This window comes from Pogona vitticeps, chromosome 3 (assembly GCF_051106095.1).
Source record: "Pogona vitticeps strain Pit_001003342236 chromosome 3, PviZW2.1, whole genome shotgun sequence".
Taxonomy (NCBI): Eukaryota; Metazoa; Chordata; class Lepidosauria; order Squamata; family Agamidae; genus Pogona; species Pogona vitticeps.
Window position 1 is genome coordinate 231,175,999 of NC_135785.1, and position 22,309 is coordinate 231,198,307.

The 22,309-nt window shown below is 40.4% G+C and overlaps 2 protein-coding genes across 4 annotated transcripts in view; one reads left to right on the forward strand and one right to left on the reverse strand.

Annotated features, from left to right (window-relative positions):
- The window catches only part of NME7 (NME/NM23 family member 7), an 84,059-nt gene extending 79,734 nt beyond the window's left edge, over positions 1 to 4,325 (reverse strand). Inside the window, exon 1 of one of the 2 annotated variants that reach the window (XM_020784914.3) lies at positions 4,199 to 4,325. In XM_020784914.3, the coding sequence (XP_020640573.2) occupies positions 4,199 to 4,201 (3 nt within the window). In that variant the 5' untranslated portion in view covers positions 4,202 to 4,325. Of the gene's footprint in view, positions 1 to 3,163; positions 3,220 to 4,198 lie in introns of those variants that run through there. The other variant, XM_020784913.3, reaches the window with a different exon arrangement.
- Positions 4,326 to 4,789: 464 nt separating this feature from the next.
- On the forward strand, positions 4,790 to 21,678 carry BLZF1 (basic leucine zipper nuclear factor 1). 2 transcript variants are annotated; one of them, XM_020784916.3, is made up of 7 exons: positions 4,790 to 5,386; positions 9,782 to 9,842; positions 10,609 to 11,045; positions 12,655 to 12,854; positions 15,095 to 15,223; positions 18,039 to 18,261; positions 19,350 to 21,678. In XM_020784916.3, the coding sequence occupies exons 2-7, from the start codon at positions 9,821 to 9,823 to the stop codon at positions 19,533 to 19,535; spliced, it is 1,197 nt and encodes a 398-aa protein (XP_020640575.3). In that variant the 5' UTR covers positions 4,790 to 5,386; positions 9,782 to 9,820; the 3' UTR covers positions 19,536 to 21,678. The 2 variants fall into 2 exon arrangements, with proteins under 2 accessions (XP_020640575.3, XP_020640574.3); XM_020784915.3 differs by having other exon boundaries at positions 4,793 to 5,203.
- Positions 21,679 to 22,309: the final 631 nt, after the last annotated feature.

The following is a 22,309-nucleotide window of genomic DNA, read 5'->3' on the forward strand; positions in this document are numbered from 1 at the left end:
TACATAAGCATCAAAGATTACAAAATTACCAGATAAAGGAAGCTTCCTAGCATTATCCTACAACCTCTACCTTCACTGAAAACATACAAAGCAGAAACCAAGACAACAATTCATGTTTTAAGTGCAGAATATAATGGCCTGTCCCCTCTCAAAAATGACTCAGTAAAAATTACAGCGTATCACAGCTTGGTTAGTTCCCTAAACAGTTACCAAGTTATCAGTTTCCACATGAGTCAATATTTTAAAACCACTTTCTTAAAAACTAGACTACCTTATGGTGTACAAACATAATTCTGCTTTTAGGAGTTAAAGATCATCCCAAAAGCTGCTTTCCATAATGGAAATTAAAATGGAGATTTTAATACGGCTTTATCAGCTACCTTATTGTTGTTGTTGTTTAGTTGTTTAGTCGTGGCGACTCTTTGTGACCCCATAGACCAGAGCACCCCAGGCCCTCCTGTCTTCCACTGCCTCCCAGAGTTGGGTCAAATTCATGTTGGTAGCTTCAGTGACACTATCCAACCATCTCGTCCTCTGTCGTCCCCTTCTCCTCTTGCCTTCACTCTTTCCTAACATCAGGGTCTTTTCCGGGGAGTCTTCTCTTCTCATGAGATGGCCAAAGTATTGGAGCCTCAGCTTCTGGACCTGTCCTTCCAGTGAGCACTCAGGGTTGATTTCCTTCAGAATGGATAGGTTTGTTTTCCTTGCAGTCCAGGGGACTCTCAAGAGCCTCCTCCAGCACCACAGTTCAAAAGCATCTTTTATGCTTATTAGATATACCTTATTAGATATCTTTAAAAATCTATGCTATTCCAAAGAGAGGAAAACGCTTGAAGAATTATTCCTACCCAGTTTCACACACAAGTTCATTTTAGGCAAGCGTAAAAATTACACAGCAACTAGCTTGGAAGGGCCACCATACATGCAGGATCAGTACCCATGGTTTCACTTATAATTGCCTGAAAATAAATTTTTCAATTAAATTTAAAAGGTAGGAAGAGATTATTTGTCAACTCAATCCCATACACAATTACAAAACACATATGTGAAGGACAGAAAGAGGATGGTGAGCCGTCCTCAACCATAGGAACACCCAAAGGGGAAAAGGGAATGAAAAAGGAAGAGGTGAGTGAGCCAAAAGATGTATTGGCAGAGGAAAGGAAAGAGGCAGATGATGAAAGAGGGAAAATAGAAGTTTGCCTAGTGGAAGAAGGAGGAAAAGAAAAGAATGAGCTAAAAGTATAAGTGTGGGAAGAAAGTATAAAGGAGGAGGGGGAACAGTGGTTTGGCAGCAGTGTAGACAAAAGTAGGATGGTGATGAAAGTGGAAAAGAAAGATGGGAAAGGAATAGACTCCACTTATGAAAAGGCACGTGGACTTTTGAAAGATTTCCCCAACCTAAAGGTCAGTGGATTGTTACCAGATCCAGAAGTGAGGAAGGAGAGAGAAATGGTGTATGAGTCTTTGGAATAGACAGTGATTGTTTTCCCACGGGGACGAGGGTGTGGAAGGAAAGTGATCTGGCCTGATCAAACCTACAACCAACCCCTGAAAGAAGGGGACTGGACTTGACACCCATGCTGCGGCACAATATGAGCCCCTTTGCGGAATTCTACAGATTTGGAGTGATTTGGTCCAGCCCCCCAGTGAATTACTCCAATTTACAAGAAAAGCGTTCATTCCCGAGTTATGAACTTTAACCAGAGTTGTCTTGTTCTGACCCAACTGAAGTTATTGATTGATTGATTGATTGATTGATTGATTGATTGATTGATTGATTGATTGATTGATTGATTGATTGATTGGATTTTTACCCCGCCCCTCTAGACAATGTCTACTTGGGGCGGCTTACAATTAAAACACGGCAATATGTACATATATAAAATCATTAAAATGTTCAGTTATTTACAATTATAACTACAATTTGAGTAATTAATTACCTACCAAAGCATTGCCAAGATGGCCTACCATAAGGAAACAGAAAAAGAAAGTACGTAGTTGTAGAAACACCAAAAGTTAATAAAGTTGAAGATGTTAATGTTTCAGACAGGTCTCAGTCATCATTTCCAGCCAAAACAGTGGAACTACTCCAAGTTTTGAATGAACCCAATCACAACATCTTACTTCATTATACAGAAGGACCTGACATACTATTCTAAGGTTAATACTAGAATGAACGTGCCATGTCAAGAAATACCTGGTGATGTAGTTAAACATCAGAGTAAACCAGATCCAGGCACCAAAAACACCAATTTAAGCACTGGGGAAGGCTTCGGGAGCCTTGGGGGAAGGGAGGGAGAAATAGACTTTAATTGTTAAAGATCACAGGAATGCCCCAAGTGGGTTCAGGGCCAGAAGCAGTGATCCAGTGGTGATTTTTCCTATTAAAGACTGCTGCCATCTCAAGGCTCCCAAAGGCTTCCCCAAGGCAAATGAGAGGCCTAAGGAGCCTCCAAAGCTGAAGCGGGGGAGGGAGCAAAGGTAGAGGGGTAGGAAGCATTCAATGCATTTAAATTTATTATTTCCAGTGCTATATCTGGTTTAAGCTGGTATAACTACACCAGGACGATTTACATAAAACCTCTCTTCTGCCTTTCCACAAAGGGGCAGAGAAAGAAAGAGAACATGCACATAACCACCTCTCTCCAAGCACAACAGGCTTCTTCTTGTGAAACCTGAAGCAGCTCAGCTATTTAAGAGACCCTTTGGCAAGTTAGTGAAGTGCAGTGGTTAGAGACGTCTTTGTTATCAGAACCCACCAGATATTTTGACATATTACCCTACTTCCCTGAAAATAAGCCCTAACCTGAAAATAAGCCCTAGTATGATTTTTCAGAATGCTCGTAACATAAGCCCTACCCAAAAATAAGCGCCAGTTAAGTGAACCCCCCCCTGCACCATTGTGCAGCAACCAGAAAAATGTGACATGACTGTATTTGAATAAATGTAGATTGTTGTACATGAAAAAACAAGACATCCCCTGAAAATAAGCCCCAATGAATTTTTGGAGCAAAAATTAATATAAGACCCTGTCTTATTTTTGGGGAAACATGGTATTTTTGAGCATAAGCAGTGCTGTCTGGAGATGACACAAGTCATGGTATAAAGCATCTTCATGGACCCACCCTGGAGAAGGGTTCGGAACTGCCTTTATTCAACCTACCTGACAGGGCACTGCAAGGAAAAGGGGGACAAGAGGAGCACCACACACACCACCTTGAGCTCCTGTGTAAAATAAAATAAAAACATAACTACCACCTAATCCAACCTGTATTCCCAAGTGTGATGTATTAGGTGGAAACATCAGAATGGGTTTTGGATTTATCCGAGGGTAGAGGGGAGCACGTAGTTATGTATAAGTGTGTTTCTTTATTATTTCATTTCACATTGGTAGGCTAGTGGCGTTTGTTTATCTCTTGTTATATTACCGAACAATTTTTAAAAATTTTCCAGGTTCAAGTCTCCTCTTAGCTATGAAACAATTCAAGCCAATCCCTCTCAGGACTCACTGGGCTGTCGTGAAGCTAAAATGGGAACAGAAAAACTATGTAGAAGGCCTTGAACTCACAGGTAGAAAAGCAGGATTTAAATGCCACTAACAAATGAGTTTTTTCTCTTTTTTTCAAATTATTTTTTAATTATTATTATATAAATCCATCTATACTGATTTAACATTGTGTCACCAGGGTACAGCTTATAATCATTTGTAAAACAACTACTACACACATTACACTCCTAATCTATACAACATCCTTCTAACCATTGATAGAATAAGTCCCATGTTTGATAATATTTTGTATCTTCTTTTCCTTTATTTTTCAGTGTTAGTCTGTCCATTTCGGTGCAGTCCAATATCTTTTTGATTATTTCTTGATCCATAGGTGTTCCCTCATTTTTCCAGTACTGTGCATAAATAATCCTCGCCGCTGCTAGAATATGCAATATTAAATATACATTTTGTCTATACAAATGAGTTTTTTTAAAAATCAACCACTACTCAGTAGCCTGAGGGAGAATCAGAGTAGGCATCACTTTTAGCTCCGGAAACCAGCATCCCCGCCAGGAGGTGGAAAGAAGAAGCCGCATCCCGAACCCCGTCTCAAGACGTGGAAGGCGCCCCCCAGTTTCTCTCGTATAACGAACGCCACCTTTTCGCCTCTGCTTTTTTAACCGTTACCCGCTCGCGCGCCCCACTCACCATGGTACAGTCGCCCCCGCCTTCCCGCTGCGAGGCTCCACCAAAGAAACGACCCGCCACTCCAGCAAGCTGCGTCTTAGCAACCGAAACCACGCCCCTAAGCCTTCGCGAACAAATAGAGAAATGACGAATCCTGTTTTAGGCCTGTATTGGCTCAGAGCGCCGTCTGTCTGTAGACCTTTGTCATGGAAACACCCAGTCTAGGCACTGCATTGAAAAAGTGAGACCGGAATTTCCGATCCTTGCTCGGGAGTTAAGGCGACGTCACCAGTACGCTGCTGGAAGGAAGCATAGACATAGGAAAATGAAGATTATGTCCCACATCGTTTAGGAAGAATACTTCCTAGTTCCTTTCGAAGATTAGCGTCGTCTTCCTCACCTTCCAGACGCAAGTGAGAGCTGCCCATAGAAAACAATATAAACATAAATCATTTTGGAAACAAAGACAGGAGTCTTGGGTTTTCCTCTCTACAAATGAAAAAAAACCCGAGTTGTAGAATTCTAATTGTTTAAAAATGACCCTGCCGATGTAAAATGATCCACGCAGACATTGTCTCCATAGTTGCAGGTGGTGACGTCCGAAGGTCTGACCTTAGAACAGTTCTGCTCTCTCTTGTTGTTTAGAAACCTTTGGCTCTTACTGACTTCCCATGCAGGTCTTTTGCGCTTGTGTCGTTTTAGAAGCGCAAACTGCATATTCCCACGTGAAAAAAAAAGTTCGTGTAAAAATAAACGGAAAGTCCCGCCTTCGCTGCTGTCTCTGGGCGGGAGGGCGAGGAGAGACGCCCGGCCATATTCTAGATGCCCCACAGTTCCGAAGTGCTCCGTTGCTGAGGGAAGGAGGGACCTCTCAGAGGTTGATCTCCGCCCGTGTAAGTCTACCTGGAAACGTCTACACGCGGAAGCGAGTCGATCGGAAGTCATTCCACAAGAACAAGCAGAAGGATGAAGGATGAGGGTAGGAGGAGAGGCGTGAAAAAGAAGTGGGTCTGAGGAAGGCGGCTGGTGAGTAGGAGTCGTTTGCCGCTCAGGGGTCCTGTAACGAAGGATTCAACTGCGTTTCTAAAAGCTTTCCTGTGGAGAAACACCTCGAGCCAGTCCCTGCCGAAATTTCACCGTGACTATGTACACGTAGTTCAAAATCGGTTGTCAGAATCTGCTTTCCCCGTAGAAGTGTCGTCTCGCTAGGTATTTACTGGTGTTACAGCTGTTTCACTCAGTGTCAATTGATGGTATTCCGGGGTGAATGCGATATAGAAACATCCAGCGGGGCGGGAAGGTAGCCTTATTCATCTGTTTAAAACAAAGAATTGTGACACCTTAAACGAGAATGTGTTTTCTTTGGTCTTAGGGTCCATGGGCTCCAGTCCCCTTTACCAGATGTTTCGAGTCTTCCCCCAATTGGCATGTTATTTGAAGATTGTGCATTTCTAGGCTGTAGAGCTAAATTCGGTGTCTTCCATTGTAGCAATATCCTGGAGGGGAAATCCATCGACGTTATGAAGAAACAGAAATGATTTCCCAACCAAGACAACAGCCCAGGCAGTTGATGAAGTGAGGTGTAGTCTGTGAAAGCTACACACCATTGTCAGCTTTTATCCTGGATAAAAATCAAGGTTTTTTTTAAAACCAGTTTTAATGCCAGTTTTTTAAACAATTGGTATTTTTATTTAAATAGTCAAAATATTTTATTTTTATATAAATCAGTATGATTTATTTAAATACACCTGGTGCCACATATTGCAGTATGTGTTATAGCAAAGTAGTTTTAAGATAAAAGAGAACTGAAGGACTGTATGTAACGCCAGAGGTACATAAAAGTACAATACAAAATACCAGGACCAGCCAAAGATGTTATGCTGCCTGAAGTGCAGCCACGGCAGATAGTCAAGTTACATAGTGCCCAGGTCAGTCATGGTATGTTGGCCTCTCAAGCAAAAGTTCCCATAATCACCAATCCACTTGTCTGTTATGAAAAATAAGCCCTGCAATTTTAAAATAAATTACTAATTTTGTTGCTGTTCCTCATACCACAAATCAGCTGCCTGAGGGAACTGCTGCGCTCTTCCCATAACATTAACCCTGCAACTGAACTGGTGATGTGGGTGATTGAAATCCGGAAAAACAAGAAGTAACGTGATAGCCCAATTTAAAATATCTTTTCTCAAATTAAATCCCATTGAGTTCAACTGAGTTGAGCCTATGTATGATTAGGATTGCACACTTAGTCAACTTCCTTTTCCAAATCAATGCACCGTGTGTAGTGTTCAATTGTCTGCTTCCTATAAATTAATGTTGTTGGTCCAGTCTGGAGCTGATGTCATGATATCAAAAAGGCACCTGTGTTGAGTGCTCTTCAGCCAACTATAGGGTCTCTTACTTTTGGCTGTGGAATCTTCTTCAGCTATTCACTTAATTCACATGCTAGTAAGGTTATGCTCAAAATCCTACAAGGTAGGCTTCAGCAGTATGTGAACCAAGAACTCCCAGAAGTACAAGCTGGATTTCGAAGGGGAGAGGAACTAGAGACCAAATTGCTAACATGTGCTGGATTATGGAGAAAGCCAGAGAGTTCCAGAAAAACATCTACTTCTGCTTCATTGACTATGCAAAAGCCTTTGGCTGTGTGGACTACAGCAAACTATGGCAAGTTCTTAAATAGTGCCTGACCACCTTATCTATCTCCTGAGAAATCTATATGTGGGACAGGAAGCAACAGTTAGAACTGGATATGGAACAACTGACTGTTTCAAAATTGGGAAAGGAGTACGAGGAGGCTGTATATTGTCTCCCTGCTTATTTAACTTATATGCAGAATATGTCATGCGAAAGGCTGGACTGGATAAATCCCAAACCGGAATTAAAATTGCCAGAAGAAATATCAACAACCTCAGATATGCAGATGATACCATTCTGATGGCAGAAAGTGAGGAGGAATTAAAGAATCTCTTAATGAGGGTGAAAGAGGAGAGCACCAAAAATGGTCTGAAGCTCAACATAAAAAAAAAAACTAAGATCATGGCTACTGGTCCCATCACCTCCTGGCAAATAGAAGGGGAAGACATGGAGGCAGTGACAGATTTTACTTTCTTGGGCTCCATGATATCTCCAGATGGTGACAGCAGCCACAAAATTAAAAGGCGCCTGCTTCTTGAGAGGAAAGTGATGACAAACCTCGACAGCATCTTAAAAAGCAGAGACATCACCATGCTAACAAAGGTCTACATAGTCAAAGCTATGGTTTTTCCAGTAGCGATGTATGGAAGTGAGAGCTGGGCCATAAAGAAGGCTGACCGCCGAAGAATTGTTGGTTTTGAATTGTGGTGCTGGAGGAGACTCTTGAGAATCCCCTGGATTGCAAAGAGAACAAACGTATCCATTCTAAAGGAAATCAACCCCGAGTGCTCACTGGAAGGACAGATCCTGAAGCTGAGGCTCCAGTACTTTGGCCATCTCATGAGAAGAGATGACTCCCTGGAAAAGACCCTGATGTTAGGAAAATGTGAAGGCAAGAGGAGAAGGGGACAGCAGAGGATGAGATGGTTGGACAGTGTCATCGAAGCTACCAACATGAATTTGACCCAACTCTGGGAGGCAGTGGTAGACAAGAGGGCCTGGGGTGCTCTGGTCTATGGGGTCACGAAGAGTCGGACATGACTTAATGATTAAACAACAACAACTTCTGGCTGTTGAATCTTCTTCAGCTATGTAGGCTTCAAGTAAACTTTCGGGTACATTGGAAGAGACTGATTATAAGTTCCCCTCTTAATCCAAGTTTGCCACTGAATTTGAAGGGAAGGAGATGGGAAATGCAACTGTGTGGATTCTATCATCTTGTACTATCATCAGCAATGGCATATTTCTGAAATGTCTTTTGAAAAACATTGTTGTTCAGTGGCTCTTGTACAAGCTTTAAAATTTAAAGTGACACATGTTTTGGTAATTGGTACTGATATGCTTGCCCATGAGACTGCTAACCTTAAGATCTGCATTGTTAAGATGATCAGGTGAGGCCTTTCTCTTGGTCCCGCAACCTTCACAGGTGCATCTGATGGGGACATGGGAGAGGGCCTTCTCTGTTGCTCCTTCCAGACTTTGGAACTTCCTCCCACAAGAGGCCAAGCTGGCCCCATCTTTATGTACTTCCACAAGCAGGCAAAGACCTTTCTCTTCAGGCAAGCCTTCCGTCAGTGACTGGCTACATGAGTGTGGTTTTGTTTTGCATTACTGCTTTGACAGGGTCTTTAATACTACTTGTGTTCACCGTCTCTCAGAGTAGTGTTTATTCCTTTTTAATATTTGTATTCTTATTGTGTTAGCTTTAATACTTAATACTGTCTTTTAATGATGTAAGCTGCCTCTTTATATTAATTGTTCTTAGCTTTAAATGTTGTATTTTATTAATGTAAAGCACCATTGTACACAGATTGCTTTCTACTTTAAATATTGTATTTCAATTACATAATCCAGTCAGGTTCTTTTTAAGGGGAAAGGCGGGGTAAAAATATTTTAAATAAATAAATAAATAAATACATGGTCGCTACAGGCAAGTTTATTCTGTCTGTATTTTGGAGAAGGACAAATAGGAGCAAATCCTTCTGATCCTCATATTTATATTCTCTAGTTTGATTGGACATTCATGTATGGCCTTTCCCATGACAAAATCAGACACAAGATATTAATCATAAAACAGATCTAACATGAATTTGACCCAGCTCCGGGAGGCAGTGGAAGACAGGAGGGCCTGGCGTGCTCTGGTCCATGGGGTCACGAAGAGTCGGACACAACTTAACGACAAAACAACAACGAGACACTTTTTTTGGTGTATGTAATAAGTTTATTATATAGTGATTTCTATGGTACATTTTATTTTGTTACTATGTATTTAAAAATGATATCAGACATAATTATTCAATGTAGAAAAAGTATTATAAAGCCCAAATTACACTTAATCCCTAGGAATTCGGTACAGGGAATCCGGTTTACTGAGGTGTCTCTTCACAACCTCCAAGGGCATGTATTTACCAATATGCTTGCTTTTGCCCATTCTGCCCATCTGGTGACTTAACAGAGATTTGGAGCCTTGCTCTTTAAACCTTTTCTGTCCAGAACTCTCTGGTCCAAGTGGAGAGACCAGCAGAGTTGCACAACAGGATTTTAGCTATCAAATTCCAAACCATTTCACATTTTTGGTGGTTGAATAATCTCATTTATATAATCCAGTAAAAATAATGAAAGATGTTGTCAATCTGAAAATTAATCTAGTGAAATACAGTGCTGCATCTACTTTGAATATATTTGTTAAAATGTTATTTAAAATATGGTTACTCTGAACTGGATATGTCTCCACACTAGTGTGTACACCCAGGCACTTCATGTAGATCCTGGATGAACACTGAAGCTAATCCATATTCTTATTAATTATACATATCTGTGGGTGCTTGTATATAGATAGAAATCTCTTGTTGCATTGGGTCAGTGTGTTGGGACAGCATGTGTCTTACTGATTCTGTACACTGTTCAAGAGAATGAGTGGCTCTCATCTGTGACTGATTGCGATTATTTTTTTCCTCCTTTTTAAAGGTTTTATATTTCTTCCTTGCATTTGGTCCCATCAGCAAAATGACAACTCTACAGAACGGCAGTAAGTGTTCACCCTCCTTCAAAACTCGATGTAGCATCAAGAGAAACATCCTGCAGGTAGTTGTAAAAAGTAAGGCTTTGTTAGAAGCATTGTTAGACAATATCTCCTAGGTCCAACTTTCCTAATATAGAGCCCTCCGAGTCTTATGAATGACAGCTCTATCATCCCCAGCCAAAACAGCCATTGGCTACAGTCTAAAAAACACCTAAAAACCACCAGGAGTGGTTTTGTGAGAGGCTGGTTATTGTTTGTATTCAGGCGAGCAGCAATGAATATTAAATGTTATCTAGTGAGACGTAGTTGTTCTTGTTTATGCATCACTTGGTGGAACTGAGCACTTAAATGCCTCTGATAATCATTAGCCAGCTATTATTTACATTGGCATTGCATCTAGTTTTGTAGTAGGCATTCTTTTTGTGTTGGATTTCTAGTTTGGCCATGTTTTAATTCCATGCTGAAGCCATGGTCCTTCCAAGACCTTTGTAGCTGCTGCTGGTTGTTTTTCTTAATGAAGATCCACAGTGGCCAAAATCCGCTTGCTTGGCATAGAGTATGCCCACTGAATCAATGGAACATATGGAGGAGCTTACTCACCAAATACTTATTAATTCATTGAGCCTACTCTAGGGTGATTTACGGTGCTATGCAACAGGATTTTGGCCAGTGAGTTCCTTCAAAAGGTTACCTCTCTGAGGATGAAATCCAGTGACAACTTTTCTTATTCAAATGTGCTTTTGTGTTAACTTTTCACATTTCTGTACCCAAGCTTCCGGTGAGTATGCCACGTCACGCATCCGTGGACCTGGCGATGGCATGGAAACGGAGCAACCACCAAAATCTGTTGAAGTAGGCCATGCTGCAGCAAGCCATGCCCATCGTAGCCCACACAAGAAAGCTCTTCCTTCACTAAGTCCTGGAGTTCTTCAGCTAGGGAAAGTCTATGGTGATAAGGCCGTGGAGATTGAAGCTGTACGAATATTGGTTCCCAAGGCTGCTATAAACCATGTGGTTCCTACCAAAAATACAAAGGCATCCAAATCTGCAGGACATCTAAAAGAGGCCCTCCCTCTGTCAGATGGAATTTCAGATCCCAAGAAATTGCTGTTGGAGCTAAGAAGTGAAGTAGAGAAGCTCAGGAACTCGGAAAGAAGATTGTTACAGGATAAGGAAGGCCTTTCCAATCAGCTCCATGTACAGACAGAGGTAAGGTGATCCAGTTCATGGTTTCTAGTTAAAGACCAGATACACATATGAAGCAGGTAACTACAAGCTAAGTAACCCAGAATTATGTATTTGCCTTAAGCTGAATTGTTCTGGTAGTGATTGTATGCTTTTTGGGGAAATCTGGATGATTCTATTTCATTTATTCAGTTTCTTCTGCCTTCATGTAGATTCATACTAATTCACTCAAAGATGAACGCAGTTGTGTTCACTGAGGCTTATTTCCTAATAAATGTGTTTAAAACTGTAGCCCAAGTCATGGCGTTCTATATGCAATAGAAAATGAGTGTTTAATGCAAAAAGAGGTGTCAGGTCTAGCAGTAAGAAGTTTGTACTTTTGTGTAAGTTCCACATAACCAGTATTTTTTTTAAAATAATTCTTCCTCCATGTCCTCTCCCATAGATAAGCCGTTATATACCAGCCTGGTTCTTCTGCAGGCATATAGGTTGATACAATGAAAAACAATCTTTTAAGCCTGTTGGCTGCTTTGTGGAGTTCACTTCTAACTATAGTCATATCAGAAGCAGCCCTAAATATGTAATTGCAGTTGATGTGGCCACTTTAATCTAGGAAATAAGTTATGTGGACGAAATGCAGGTTTTAATAAGCATGTTTCTTTCAAAGTAATTTTGTCTTGTGGTGTTGAATTATGCACACAAAATGAGAGACAGTGTAAGCAGAGTAAACAATATTGATTTACCTTGTTCTGTGTCAGTAAGATTTCCCAATATGTGTGCACTAGCAATTATTAAATCATAATTTTGCCACACAGTTTCCCACTAAGTCTTTGTTCCTCACATCTCCATGAAAAAATGTCTCAGGAGTATAACATTCCAAGTAGTGTGTGTACACTATACTTAATTCTGTCTAGATGTGACTCACGATCCAGGATGAGGATTGCCTGTACTTGCTTTGAAATGTTAATAGTAGTTGTGTGGGGATGGATTAGCAGATCCCTCTCTTAAGCTACCATTTCTACTGCAAAGGCAAACAAACATACTGGTATTATATGGCTAGTCAATTTGAGTACATGAATTATTCCACATGATGCCAGTCCTTCAGTAACATCTGCCTTGGAGACTTCCAGCTTTGCGACATGAACAGTGCCTACTGACGCTGTTGAAAGATCAACATGCTGACTTAATTGGCTGTGCTGTTTTGGACACAGTTGACAGAGAGTGGTAGCATGAACACAGTTGTTTCCAGCCAGTTGAGGTTGCAAAATGTTGTGGTGTATGAAAGCCAAAGCCTTTATCTTTTTCATTTATTAACTTTTTTTTTTGTAATCCAAAATAGTGGGTGATACCTTTATTAGAGCACACACACACAAAAATCACAAGCCCTACATTTTGCAGTAATGGCTAAGTGAATATTTCTTAATTTAGGTGTCTGGGATTCTTATTTCAAATGCACAGCTATGTGTTCTAGGATGTAAATATTTACTATATGATGGGTACTACCACTCAACACAGCTCTCTTGTCATCTTCCTTAATGTTGAGTAATTGCAACAATAAGTTAAAGGAGACCTAGTCACATTCTTCATTAGTATATGTTCTGATTTCAATCACTAAACAATTCATTTGTTATAGGTCAATCGGGAGTTGAAGAAGTTACTTGTGGCTTCTGTAGGGGATGACCTGCAGTATCACTTTGAGCGCATGGCACGTGAAAAAAACCAGCTGATCCTTGAAAATGAGGCCCTGGCGCGCAACGTGTCTCAGCTGTCTGAACAGTTAGAGCGCATGTCTATACAATGTGATGTTTGGCGGAGCAAATTCCTGGCAAGCAGGTATTGTGCAGAAGTATCATTTTTAAAATGCTGTCTTGATAGATGGTTGTGCCGCTACAGAAGACATGGACAGGTTAACTGTGGCTTTCCAGATAATTTTGGCCTGCAATCCCTATCAGCCCTAGCCACCATAGTCAGTGTGTAAGAGATTGTGGAAGCTGCAGTCCAAAAGCAGCTGGAGGGCCACAGTTGCCTGCATGTGGAATTAGTGGCAACAACTGAAGGCATACTGAGAGTCTGGGACTCTCAGACGAATACACAGTCTAAGCAGTTTACCATGTGGTCAAATTTTATTCTTTTAACCTCTGATGTTATGAGTCAGTAGGTCCCTGTAATCACCTGTGTGAAACTAGCATTAAGAAACTGTTCTTAGGGTTTTTCTTTTCTTCTTTTATGACTGTGTGTGTCTATGATGCTATAACCCAAATTTCCCTACTGGGCATGGTAGAGACAATCTATAGACAAAGTTGTATTAACCCATGACTGAGCCCCAAGGCTTTCAGGTATTTCTGGCCTCCTCCAGCACATCAGTCTTCCACCCTACTACAGCTGACAGGCCTCAGGTGCCTCAGCAAGAAAAGAATTGACAGGCCCTAGTCCCCGTGGGGCCCCTGGGCTGCAGCCTAGTCAGCCTTATGAATAATACGGCTTTGGCTATAGAGTGACCCTCATTTCCTCCTCAAATGGGAACAAATAGATTCCCAAGGAAAGTTCTCAAGGTAGATATAAATCTGTCCTAAGTTGTTGGAAGACATTCGAGAACCCCATATGGGATAAGGGAAAACTTATTGGGGAGTCATGGTTTGGTGCTTAACTAGAGCTATGTTTGTAAAGAGCCTGAAAAATTGCAGGTGGGGGACATGTCTAAACTTTATTGTCCACATCAAATCCATAGACACCTCAAAGGTGATGTGGCGATGTCACTGGAGATGCCACTGTTGAGGAAGGTAGCTGGCAGAGAGGGACAGGCTTTCTTAATATTGCTGCTCCTCTGTTGCAGCAACAGATAGTACAGCCTACAGTGGCCTACAGCTCATTTGCTGACACCAGTTGATTTCCTTTTCTATGTAAATATAGAGGAATGAGCATGTTACAGGCAGCAGATCTGCATGCTGCTTTTCCTGTTCGTGTTTCTTTCCTTAACATATATTGGCTTGTTTTGCAATCCAAAATGCTACGATCTAGAGTTGGGTGGCAACAATGTCTTCCAGTTAATTCTTGATGAGTAGTATCACCACAACTTTAAAGTAAAAGAGGTACCCACCCAAGACGTTTCTGGAGATGGAACTAACCAAAATTACTCTTCTACTTCAGTATTGTATGGCACTTAGTGGGACTGTAACCTGCTGGCTTTGATAGGATTTCCACAGATAAAAAGCTAAAATTATGCAAGAGATAAGGTGCATAACTTGGACTACAGTAGTGGCAGTTCAAGTCCCAAGTTAGCAAACAAATTCAGAGTTTTTGTCCTTAAGTCACCATATCACCTACCTCACTGGGGCTGTGGTATAAAGTAGGGTGGGCAAAGTGTTGCCCTCCATATGTTAGAAACAGGCCCAGTGTTAAGAGCTGCTAGAACATAATCTAGCAACATCAGAAAGGCAAACTTTTTCCATCTCTTACATAAAAGGAGGGCATTATGTCTTTCATTGAGCTCTTTCTAGGAGGGTTTGTATGTCATATTAATATATTTTGATTCAAAGTTTATCAGCTGAAGTTACATGTCATTTAGTGTTCAATTCATAACAGCAATTCAGGATATAATCCATAAATATCAACAGCAAATTAGCTGCTAATGTCCTGTATAAAACTATTTCAAATTGCATGCCATCCAGTTGATTCTTGAGGCCATCCTTTCTAGAGTTTTCTATGTAGAGAGTTCTCAGCAGCAGTTTGTTTGTTTATTTATTTATTTATTTATTTGTTTATTTATTTATTTATTTATTTATTTATTTATTTATTTATTTATTTATTTATTTCTATCCCGCCTATCTGGTCATACTAGACCACTCTAGGCAGTTTACCATTCCTTTCTTTTGGGGGCAGTCTGGGACTAATGCATCTTGCCTCAGGCTACACAGCATGACCCTTCTTCTGGGAGGCACAGAAGAAAACCAAGTTCCCTCTGACTCCACAGCCCAGGCTACTATCCTACCAGCTATCCTGTATGAATTAAAATATTAAGTAAATGGATCTATTTTACCTGCTTAAGATGCAACTGGCATTTCTTGTTTCTTCAGAGTCATGAATGATGAGCTCACTAACTCCAGAGCAATTCTCCAGCGTCAAACCAGAGATGCGCAAAGTGCAATTCAGGATCTACTATGTGAACGTGATCAGTTTCGCCAAGAAATGATTGCTACACAAAAGTATGAACATATGTGTTGCTTCCAACCTATGACCATTCATCTTGTTGGAAAGGGATGCAATTTGGCAACTTCTGTCAGTGCCCATTGATCACTAAGTGCTTTGTTTTGTTGGTGGGGGACAGGACATCAAGGGCCTTGTATCACCTTGAACATTTATTGTTGCATAAGCTTTCATGACTGGAGCTCACTCTTATACTTACTCACTATGTGGATTTACTCTATATATTTGCATATTTGTAAACTCAGAATAGTTGAACCAAATTGCCATGACATGCACAAGGTTGATGCAAGGTAATGCAGTATAACCATTCACAGCAACAGTGAGAGGTCATAATGTAGCTCATCAACAAATGAACTTCACAGCCAGGCTCTATTAAACTAGAACATATCACAAAGTCTGATTTAAGCCTTAAGACATTAGGTTGGAACTAGACTCAATTAGCTACACATAATTCCCATTCAAATACTGATTTCAAACACAATTAAAGCATTCATTTCTCAACAGAGTCATTCATCTTCAAACACAAGTAGAGGGAGTTGTGGATGTATGATCCGGTCCTGTACTACCCACTTCCAAACTCCACATGTTTTTGGGGAAGGTCTGGAAAGACATGTGACATGCTGTGTCACATGGATGAACAAAATTATAGAACTCCATGGGGTCAGAAACCCTGAGAAAGCAGGGCAGCCATTCATTTTCTGTACTGTTCAGGGGACTGTGTTGGCTTTCTTTACTCATGTTGGGGAGAATATGGTTTACATGTAACTAACTTAACAGAATAGTCCTGGGACATTGTCCTGAAATTACAGCAAGGAAAGAAAATCCCTTTCAAGATATTAGGACTGTGTGTAGGTAACAGTTCCCTATCATTTCTTTTTCTTTAGTTTTTGACTATAGCTCCTGTCATCACTTACCACTGGCTTTATTAGTCAGGACTGATGGGAGTTCAAGGGGGGACTCTAAAAAGCCACCTGTCTCTTAGCTCTGACCTTGGAGGGGGAGAACTGATCTTTTGATTTCCTCACTTCCAGACATTATGGAAGCTTGTGCTGTGTCTCCTCTCTCCAGGTTGGAATTCACCCTTTAAAAAGCAAGGGGGAGGGGGGTTGTATTGGGGCTGTGGCAGTACTCAGGATGGGGGACATATGTCTGTTGGATGTACCAGGGCTCTCACTGTTCAACATAGAAGGGATAAAGTCCTGTTACTTATGATGAAATTATTTAAGTCCTGTAGGGCCCAGGACGGGCCAACAAATGGTTGTGTTGTTAGTTCTACCCAAACAGCAATTGCTTAGCAGAGCTTTGCAAAAGTTGGGAGTCTCTCACATCAAAACAATCTGTTGTTAGTGTTGCTGCTGTTAAGGATTGTGATCTGAATCTGTATCCAGCTTACTAGTTTCCTGTCCCATTGTGGTTCTTAATTATCTATAATGCTGTTGTGAATTTGAAATTTATTTTTCTAGAAATGTTTATACATCTATGGCCAGAAATCCTGTTGGTGTTCATGTGAAGTAATTTGCTGTAGTTAATTGCAGCTAATTGATGAGATGGTGGGGCAGTCTCAGTTGCATGTCTCTTTATGCCCCTGACAGCAACAGAGCTACATCTCAGCACATCATCAATTAGCTGCAGCAGGTAAGTCAAACCTTACACAAACATCAATAGGATTCCAGCCTATTAGCCTTTAAGATACCACAACGGGTTTTAAAGTACGTAATAGGAAATGCACCCATATTCACTGGGTAAGATATGGTCCTGCAGGCTTGATATGGGTTGAGGCCTCCTATACAAAGAGAGTATTTTCTCACTGTTTACATTCTCACCAACAAAATTTGAGCCCCTTGAAAATATGGAAGATTGGGTTGAAATAATTCTAACTTAGTTGGTTGTCCTACCATGGTCTCTCTTTCAGTCAAAGGCTGTGTGGATGCTCTAGGTCAGTGGTTCTTAACCTTTTTGAAAGAAACGCCCCCTTGAGCCATTGAGGAAGTTATCATCGCCCCCCTCCCCACGGTGATGATATCTTATTTATTTATTTATTTGTTTATTTATTTATTTATTTATTACACTTAAATCCAATGACCCCTGAAAACAAAATTCAATTCCAAGAAAATGAAATGCCCCCCAAAAAGTAACATTTAATGATTTAGTTGCAAGCGAATTTTAAGACGCAAAGAGAAATATAAAAAGGGCATAAAAACAAACCACAATGCAGGAACTAAAAATTTCAAGACGAAAACTATGAAACTAAATTAAGATTGGAGGAACAGGTTTGGCTTGCTCCAGTGCCCCCCTACCACCCCCCTTCTGCTCCAGCGCCCCCACGCCGCCCCTTTTTGTTCTACCGCCCCCCTGAAAAATTAAATCGCCCCCTGGGGGGCATTATCGCCCAGGTTAAGAGCCACTGCTCTAGGTCACTGGTTCTTAACCTTGGGTTACTCAGGAATTTTGGACTGCAACTCCCAGAAGCCTTCACCACCAACTGTGCTGGCTGGGGTTTCTGGGAGTTGCAATTCAAAAACATCCGAGTAACAAAGGTTAAGAACCACTGCTCTAGGTTACACAACTAGTTTTCTTCATGCTATATTTCCTATCCTAAATTTTAGTCAGAAACTACACATGGCCATCTCCCTGTATCAGCAGCATAATTGTAGCTTTTGATTGCTGCAGTTGTGTGCTAGCCTCCACCTTCCAACCTACTTCAAGCCTGCCTCGCCCATCACTGTTGTTCACATCACCTCTAGGACCAATGAAACCTTTTTTTTTTTTTTGCCTAAAATGTTGATTAAAATCTTTTTTTTTTTCCCTGTACAGGTTGCTGGAGGAGCTGCTGGTTTCTCTGCAATGGGGAAGACAACAAACATACTATCCTAGTGCACAGCCACATAGTACAGCAGAGCTAGCAGCTGTAAATCATAAACTTGCTAGAGCAGTAACTTCACACCTTCTTGGAAATGCTGGCAATATTAACAGTCCAAAAAAGAATTCTTCACCAACAGAACTCTGCAGTACCCCTGCTGAGAAAATGGCTGAAATGGTAAGTACCCTCAGTTGTAGCCTCACAATTTATTTATAAATTTGTTTGCTCCTCTTTGGAGCATTAAGATGCTGTTTCAAGCACAATTTTGAAAAATGCAAAACATGTCCTTTTTATTGGATGGCCATTATTGCTAAGTCGGTAAGCTTTTATATTTAGCACAAGAGCACATACAGAATCTGAACATATGAATTAATAGTTACAAATTTAGAACTGTCAGTTTACCAGAACTGTGTATTCACTGAAAGTTGCCCCTCTTAAAGAGAGTGCAGCACAATCCTCAACCTACACCATCATGATTGGGCAGCTTATGGACCATTATATATTGTTGGATTCTAGATATCAGTCCCAGCTTGCACAGCCAATGGCTGAGTGTTGGGAATTGCAATCCATCAATATCTGAAAAGCAGCCACCCCATCTTAGAAAGATAGGTAGCTGAATTTTTTCTTATCCACACCTCTACAAGAACAAGTAATGTCCATACCATGTGCTTTTAATATTTCAAAGATGTCTTGTCCTAACTTGTTTGCTTCAAATTGATTTTATTGCAGTTTGTGGCCATACTAAGTTCTGTTTACTCTTTCAAATTAGAAGTCTTTTATTACCCTTTACATTTCATCATCATCACAGAGAATAACCCTTATCTCCTCTCTGCGCAAAAGATACTGCAACCAGGAGTGAAGAATAGGCAGTTCTGCAACCTGAACTGAACTCAATCTCTAGAGCTGCTCCATTTAATGTTGAAGCTGTAACACCTCTCCCAGTTCAGCACAGTGTTAGGGATAAAATGACTGCCTCTTCCTGATCAACCTTTACTGCTTTTATTAGATATACAAGAATATTATTGGCAGTGGCAAAAATGTAATAAGTGTGTAAATGTAAAAAAATGTGATGATACTATCGAACAAACTATAACAGAGCACAGACAGAGTTCTGACTCCTGTCCTCTGAAGATGCCAGCCACAGAGACTGGTGAAACGTTAGGAAGACAAACCTTAAGAACAAAGCCAAACAGCCCAGAAAACCCACAACAACCATAATAAGGCTTTGTTTCATTACAAAAATTCATGATCATATTTCTTTCCAGGTACTAAGAGTGCTAGATCCTGGCACATGTGCAGAAGCATCACCAGACCTTCCTTTTGCTGAGCCTTCAGCATCTTCTTTCCTTTCACCAAAGAAGAACATTGGACGTTTTCACCCATATACTAGATATGAAAATATAACTTTTAACTGCTGCAGTCACTGTCAGGGAGAACTGATAGCTCTTTAAAAATGGTTCAAATTTAATAGCGAGCTCTATTTTTCCCTTTCTGAGTATGATACTTTCTCAACGCTCTATATTCACTAGTCTGTGGTTTTTTTCCAGATGTGATGGGCTTGTTACACTAGAAATATACTTCTCATAATACTGATGCAGAATGTGTAGCACTTCAGAAATTGTTGGATTGCAGATCCAATCAGCTCTAGCCAGTACAGTGAGATCTGCTGTTCAACACTATTTGGAAGGCCACACATTTCCTATCCTTGCCATACAGCCTTCAGGCCTATAAAAGATCTGTGTCCAATCTGATTCTTAACAGAGTGTGCTAGCAATATAACAAGAATGGCTCTCTGAGGCAAATAAGAAAATGTAAACATATGCTCAGTGCTGTACCTAGGCCTATAATTAGAAATTACATATAACTTGTATTTTGAGTATTCTAATAGAAACTCCATAAGCACCATTTGAATTTTTTTCTCATTGAAGAGATACAGATAGATTCTGTTTACTAAAGTATTTATTTCAATTATGACTGATGATGATTATAGTGCTCAAGTGTTTTACAGTCTGTATCTATTGCTATTCTGTGAGCTGTTACATGGGCAGTTGTAAATATTTACTTTGAGAATAGCTCAGAGTACTTAGTTGGATAAGCTTTAGATTTCTGAACTAATACAGATAAAAGACTGTGGAGTTAATTTACAGTTTGAGATTAAATTAATTCTAGAGTGTGTTTCTCTGTTCATACAAAACTGAAGCCAAAGAATAGCAACCAGCTATTAGAGTACCATTGCAAAGGTATTTCTCAATGACCAGAATCCTGTTGAGTTTGTACAACACAAACCCAAAATTGCATAACCAATTGGCCAATTGTTGCAATTGTCTGTTACACACTCAGACATACCTAGATGATGCACTCAGTGGCACACCTAATCATACAACGGATGGTCAGAAAACTGCAAAGACAGTTACACAATTCCCCTATCATGCACAGTATTTTACAGTAGGGTTCTAACCAGTGGACTGTGAACATCTACAGCACAGATCTTAAACACCCTTAAACATGTATTCCTGGGGACCTTGAATACTATATTTTTTACTATACCTATTGAACATGGTTGGACCGCTTTTGCCTCTACACCTCTATGTATGCAGCTGAAAGGTTCTTTCCTGAAAATAGGCTGAGTGTGCTGCCCAATTAAAAGGCAAATCTTCTTGCCTATATTTCTTATACAGTAATATTTCTAACAGACACATGCAGAAAGCTGCTGTTCTATTATGTACCCAAATATTGGACATGCAGATGGGGGCTGACTCATCCTTTGCTTTTTGAGAGACATGCCAACCCACTTTATCTGAGGTTGTGAGATGACATGCCCATTTCAGGATATATATTTTGGCTATATTGTAGACCTTTACATGGCAGCCATACTATCAGAAGGCAATGATTAGTATTTGCACCATGGCACCAGAGGGGTTGGGGGTCAGGCCTTAATGCCTTAGTGGGTAGCCAATCTAATCAAAGCCCATACAGCAATAATCTTTCCACAGAACACATAGTTCTGACTCCTGTCCTCTGAAGATGCCAGCCACAGAGAAAAACCTTAAGAACACAGCCAAACAGCTCAGAAAACCCACCTAACAGTGAGAGAAGAAAATGAGAGTCTCAGAATGGAATAATAATAATCTAACCAGCAATACAAGCCTTTCACTTTGCCGTACACCTCCAAGAAATGGCTGGCATAATGGCTGCAAGAGAACATTGCATGCTGATCTTGCTGTTTTTTTGCAGTATCCAAAGATGATCTTGGACTTCAGCTTTCACTCATTTTCTACCCTGGTGCCAGGAACTCAGTATACGAATACTGATTTCCCCTATCCTTGGTTCAGACTGCTGACCATCTTATCCCTACAAATGCCAAATGGAATGAGAAAGACCTAATATGATGTTCCTCCATCTCAGGAATACACAGCAGTTCTTTGCTCTATAACACAATTGTACCCAATGCTGTCCATTTGTCTGAACAGAGTATACATGTGTTATTTCATAGTATCACACAGAAATATCTGAGGCAGACATATTTTATTGAAATGCAATAGAATTTTGGCCTGCTCTGCTTTATACTCTTTATAATAAATGTATTTCAAAACATGTAGTTTGGCCTGCCTTCAGAGCTGAAAACCTTTTTCTGACTACCACAAGATAGAAATGACAATATAATTAAGTGCTCATTCATCTTAAAATGGTCAATGGTATATATTCATATGAACATTATAAGGAATTAGTACCAAATGGTCTGAAATCTCCTTCAATGCTTGGTTTTTAATAAACATGAAATTTTTTGGAGGAAACAAATGGTTGAAGATGCATGCATATACAAAAGTACAAGAAGTGTTTTTTAAGACAATGTATACTGTAGTCACCAGTTGCTGCCTTATTTCTACCTACTTTCATTGGTGCTTAATTTTAGTTCTTTGACTTTAAATATTTGCCCATTGATTCTGTACTGAGATGTCATTTTTTAAAAACATGATTTCTTATAACAATAGCTCCCCCCAAATGAGCAGAAAATGCTTCTTGAAAAATGGTGTGGATATTCTGAATTCCACTGAGGGGTCTTTCTGAGTTGGTGATGCAGTTGTCACTTTCCAATGCTTTATTTGAGGTGGGGAAGGAACATAACAGACCGTGGGCAGAACTTTGATACAGTGTAGCAATGAATAGGAATGTGCCTCAAACTAGATATCCATCCAGCATTAGTGCTGTTTACCAACACCATGGC